This window comes from Theropithecus gelada, chromosome 9 (genome assembly GCF_003255815.1).
Source record: "Theropithecus gelada isolate Dixy chromosome 9, Tgel_1.0, whole genome shotgun sequence".
NCBI classification, from domain to species: Eukaryota; Metazoa; Chordata; class Mammalia; order Primates; family Cercopithecidae; genus Theropithecus; species Theropithecus gelada.
Window position 1 is genome coordinate 5,101,422 of NC_037677.1, and position 4,275 is coordinate 5,105,696.

The 4,275-nt window shown below is 40.7% G+C and overlaps 1 protein-coding gene across 1 annotated transcript in view; it reads left to right on the top strand.

Moving 5' to 3' along the window:
• The first annotated feature begins 3,517 nt into the window (after nt 1-3,517).
• Nucleotides 3,518-4,275, top strand: part of LOC112631750 (dihydrodiol dehydrogenase 3-like) — a 9,505-nt gene continuing 8,747 nt past the window's right edge. The window contains exons 1-2 of the mRNA XM_025397213.1: nt 3,518-3,592; nt 3,673-3,840. Coding sequence (XP_025252998.1) covers nt 3,518-3,592; nt 3,673-3,840 — 243 coding nt within the window. The remainder of the gene's footprint in view (nt 3,593-3,672; nt 3,841-4,275) is intronic.

The window sequence follows — 4,275 nt, forward strand, 5'->3', positions numbered from 1 at the left end:
AAGCCTTTATATATCTGTCAGTGTCATCAGATAACTTGCCTAGGTCTCCCTCTATTTGTTTAAAGTCTTGTAAGGAAAAAGGAATGTGAACTGTAGTGGTACCATGACTATCAGGCATTTCTTGTAGGGATAGTAGTGGATTCGGGGGTTTGGGTGGTAGAACTGGAGGAATTGATGATTATGTGACTACAGAGGCTCTGTGAAGCGGGGACAAGGGCTGGGACACCTGGGAGTTGCATTTCAGGGTTTTCTGGGGGTTCTTTTCTCTGACTTTGGGGAGTTGTCTACTGTGGGCTTGTCTGATGTAACTGTTAAGAGGGCAGGGTCAATTTTATAATACTTACAAAGATCTGGGTTGTTTTTCAGGGCAAAGAAGGCTTGTACATAGGAAACCTCAGACCATTTCCTCTCCTGTCTGCAGAAAAGATCTAGTTGTTGGATAGTGTTAAAATTAACATTTTTCTCAGGAGTCTAGGCCTGTCCATCCTAGAGTTGGTAAGAAAGCTATGTCCTTGTGTATAAGAATTTGAGTCTTTTTTTCAGTCTCAGGGTCAAAAGAATCTCAGTGCTTCAAAATGCACTTGAGAAGAGTGCAGGCTGAAGATGGTTTGTTACTCATCTAGAAAAGGGGAGGAGAAAAGATGTTCCTTAGTCTCTTTCTTCTTTTTAGAGTGACCCAGGGTTGAGAGAAAGAAAGAGTGTCTCCCTTTTCCTCTTTTCTCTCATCCTCCAGGTCCCAGTGACTGTTATAGGAGTCACCCATGGATGCAAATGTGACCTTCACCCATAGATCTGAACAAGTTAGTAGTTAGGAGTAGTCATGTTCACCTGTGTGAGGTACTAGTTCTGTCTTTCTAGGTTTCTTAGACCATAAGCCTCTCTGGGGGAACCCTAGGTGTCTGAGAGACATTGTACAGTAGTTGGATTTGGGTAAGACCCTTTAATGAAGGGAAGGTTTTAACCTCATCTCTGTCTTTTCTAGCTATGGTGCTGGTAGAGCATTGAATTTCTAGAGAATGGGACTGATTGACTATTAAACATAAAGTACTCCTTTTTGTTTAAATGTCAGTGTAACTGGATGTAGAACAGGTGTCTCAAAAGAACCTGAGGATTGAATGGCTGTCCTCCCTCTAATGGGGACAGCACTGAGGCTAGAATTTGTTTCTCAAGGGAGGTTTCTTTCTGATTGTTGAAAGTGGTGTTTTTCTGTTCACAGATAGGGTATGAAGTTTGATCACTGTTAGAGGGACATAGGAGAGAGAGGAATTGGGAAACCAGAGGTTTTGAGCAAAGGGCTGACAAGGCTCCCCATGGAGAAAAAATCCCATCCCCCTAGGTGGTGTTGTAGGGTCTGAAATGTTAGGTAAAAACTCTGACTACAAATTTTTTGCAGGCAGAAGTTAGAGGTCGGAGGCATAATAGGCTGTTCCCGTATGTCTCACAGTAGAAAAAAAGTAATTAGTCTCACAAAGCAACTGTTCAAATTCATTGGGCAGTGGTGAATTTTCACATGGAGGAAAGACAACCCAAATGGAGAGGGAGGAAGGTATTCACTCATAGTGAAATAACCCCCTATACAGTGTAATGAATGTCTATCAGTAGGGACAAAAAGACCCTTAGTAGGTGAAAATTTAGACAGAAATGTTGAATTCCCCTTGTTTCTAGGGAATCACAAAAACAGTACCTATTTGAATTACATTCCTGATTACAACAACACTGGCTGAGTTTACCCAACAAGAATATATTCACAGCTTGTAAAAATGCTCTAACATTGTATACGAAGAAGGAATAGAAGACATGACAGCCATGAAAAGAGAGAAAGAAAATGCAGTAGGAAAGGCTATAAGTTCTGGTGCCAAAGCCCTGATAAGCTGTTGGGAACTGGAGTTAGTACAGGCACCTTCAGGTAACATTTAGGTGTAGCCTCAGCCAGAAACTTTGTTGTCTTAGGACCTCTGAAAGTTTGCATGCATGCAACAGCTAGGTCTTCCGTGAAAGAAAACTGGAGTGGAACAGAGTCAACATTCCCAACACCTGAGGATGATGGGGATTGACAAAGTCCTCTCCAGGAAGCCTGTCCCCTGAGTCTTGTAAGACTGGCAGCTGCCCTATTCACTGACAGGGGCCCAGTGTTTGCTCTTGAGAGAAAAAAAAAAATCTGAAATGAAAGTAAAGAGTTTGGAAGTTGGCTCCTGCTCACTGTTCCCATGAATACCATTCCCAACCCATGCACCAAAAATATGTTACAGTCTCATCAATGTATCAAAAATGTAGTAGTCTCTTGTGAGGTATCATCCAAAGTTTGACTTACCACCAACAAAATTGTGGACACAAAAGGTGAGGTTAGAATGAAGGTTTAATAAATGAAAGAAGAAAGCTCTCTGTAGTAGAGAGGGGGCCTGAATGGGTTGTCAACTCTGAAGTTGGGTCTGGGGTGTTTTGAACTGGGAAGGGAAGGAATGTGTTGACCAGACTTACAGAAAGTGTTACTCAGCTTTGCCTTGGACGTAGGCCCAGGACCAATCAGAGACTGAAGTGAAAGTTTTGTCCAGGACCTTGGTCCGAGACTAAGAGTTGAAGTAAAAGCTTGACCAAAAACCTTGGCCCAGGAGCAATCAGACACTGTAGTGATGATTCTTAGAGGCTCAGCTCACAGTCAAAAGCATGTCCAAAAAAGAAAAGTGTCCACTGGAACCCACTGTAGCCCATAGTGTACATGTCCACAAAAGGAAAAAGAGACTACTTTCTAGAAGCCTGTTGGTTATACAAAGGACAGAGGCATTTCTATGTTGGGTCTTGTTGTCTTACTAGTGTAGTTGTGGGGCATATCTTAGGCTTAAAGGACAAAGGCGTTTTTATATTGAGTCTTGTTCTCTTATTAGTGTAGTTGTTGGTATGTCTTAGGCATAAAGGACAAATGTGTTTTTATGTTGGGCCTTGGTCTTTTATCTGAATGGGCCAGAGATTTGTGTAAGTTTCCTTATCTGTGTTTGCAGCCTGATTTTTCAGGCCATTTCTCTGTTTAAAGGAGTTTTACTAAGAGCCCACCCTGACTAACTTTTTTATCTCAATTCCACACATTAGGAAATGAGAAGGGAAAACTCAGAGGCATAACATCATAATGGGGACTAGATTGTGCTTCTCAATGAAATACACTATTCAGCCATCCACTCAGTTCATTGAAGGCAATTTAAAGTGTCACACTCTGGTCACAGTGAGGTAGGGGCAGCTTTGGGGTTGCTTTGCAAGAATTGCTCTAAAAATGAGAGAACAATGTGCTTAATCTTGGTAGAACTATAACATGAGAAGTGAATTTACAACAGCCGTCAGACAGGGCCAGTTGCTGTCAATGGCATAATTATCTATTTTATCCAGTAAGTATAAGGTGTGTCTAACATATGTTATATTCAGTTTCTACAATTGATTGATATGGAATGAGACATGATTTTTCCATACTCAGGGTGAAGCTGATTTCTCTAATTCATTTGGGAATAGAAGTTATACTGGAGTTTAATCAATGTCCTTAGAGTACAGGTCTATCATTGAAACCCATGCCATCAAAATTGGAGGAGGAGGCCAGCAGAAACTACCAGTGAAAATGCTATTGGGGGAAATGCATTGATGTTCTCTGGTTCGGGCAGATCAACAACTCTTCTTACTCCTGTCTTGTAGACTCCCAAAAGCCAGGCTGCTGAAGCCACAAAAGTGGCTATTGACGTAGGCTTCCACCATATTGATTCAGCATACTTATACCAAAATGAGGAGGAGGTTGGACAGGCCATTTGGGAGAAGATTGCTGATGGTACTGTCAAGAGAGAGGATATATTCTACACTACCAAGGTGAAAGTTCTGTGTGTGAAGTGGTCAGAGGCCACTATCAGTTGAGATATGTTATTTTGAAATGCAAATACGGTCTAAGTTGAATTGTTTGTTTACCTCCTAATATTGTGAAGGCACATTATAAAAACAAACAGAAATGACTTGCTTACTCTGAAATATGTTACGGTAGAACACTGTTCTTTAGTTTCTCTGAGCATCAGACAGTATTCATATATGAAATGGAAATAATAATACTTATCTCCTTTAACTGTTGTACAGATTAACCAAGCCACTATGGGTTCACTCCTTCAGTTCTTCAGTAGGAGATCTTAGGATGTAGCAAGTAAAGTTAGATATTATTCAGAAAAGGGATCCAGACAAGAAAACACTTTTTCTTTTTTTTTTTTTTTTTTTTTTTTTTTTTTTTTTTTTTTTTTAAGGGGTCTTCCCCTTTTG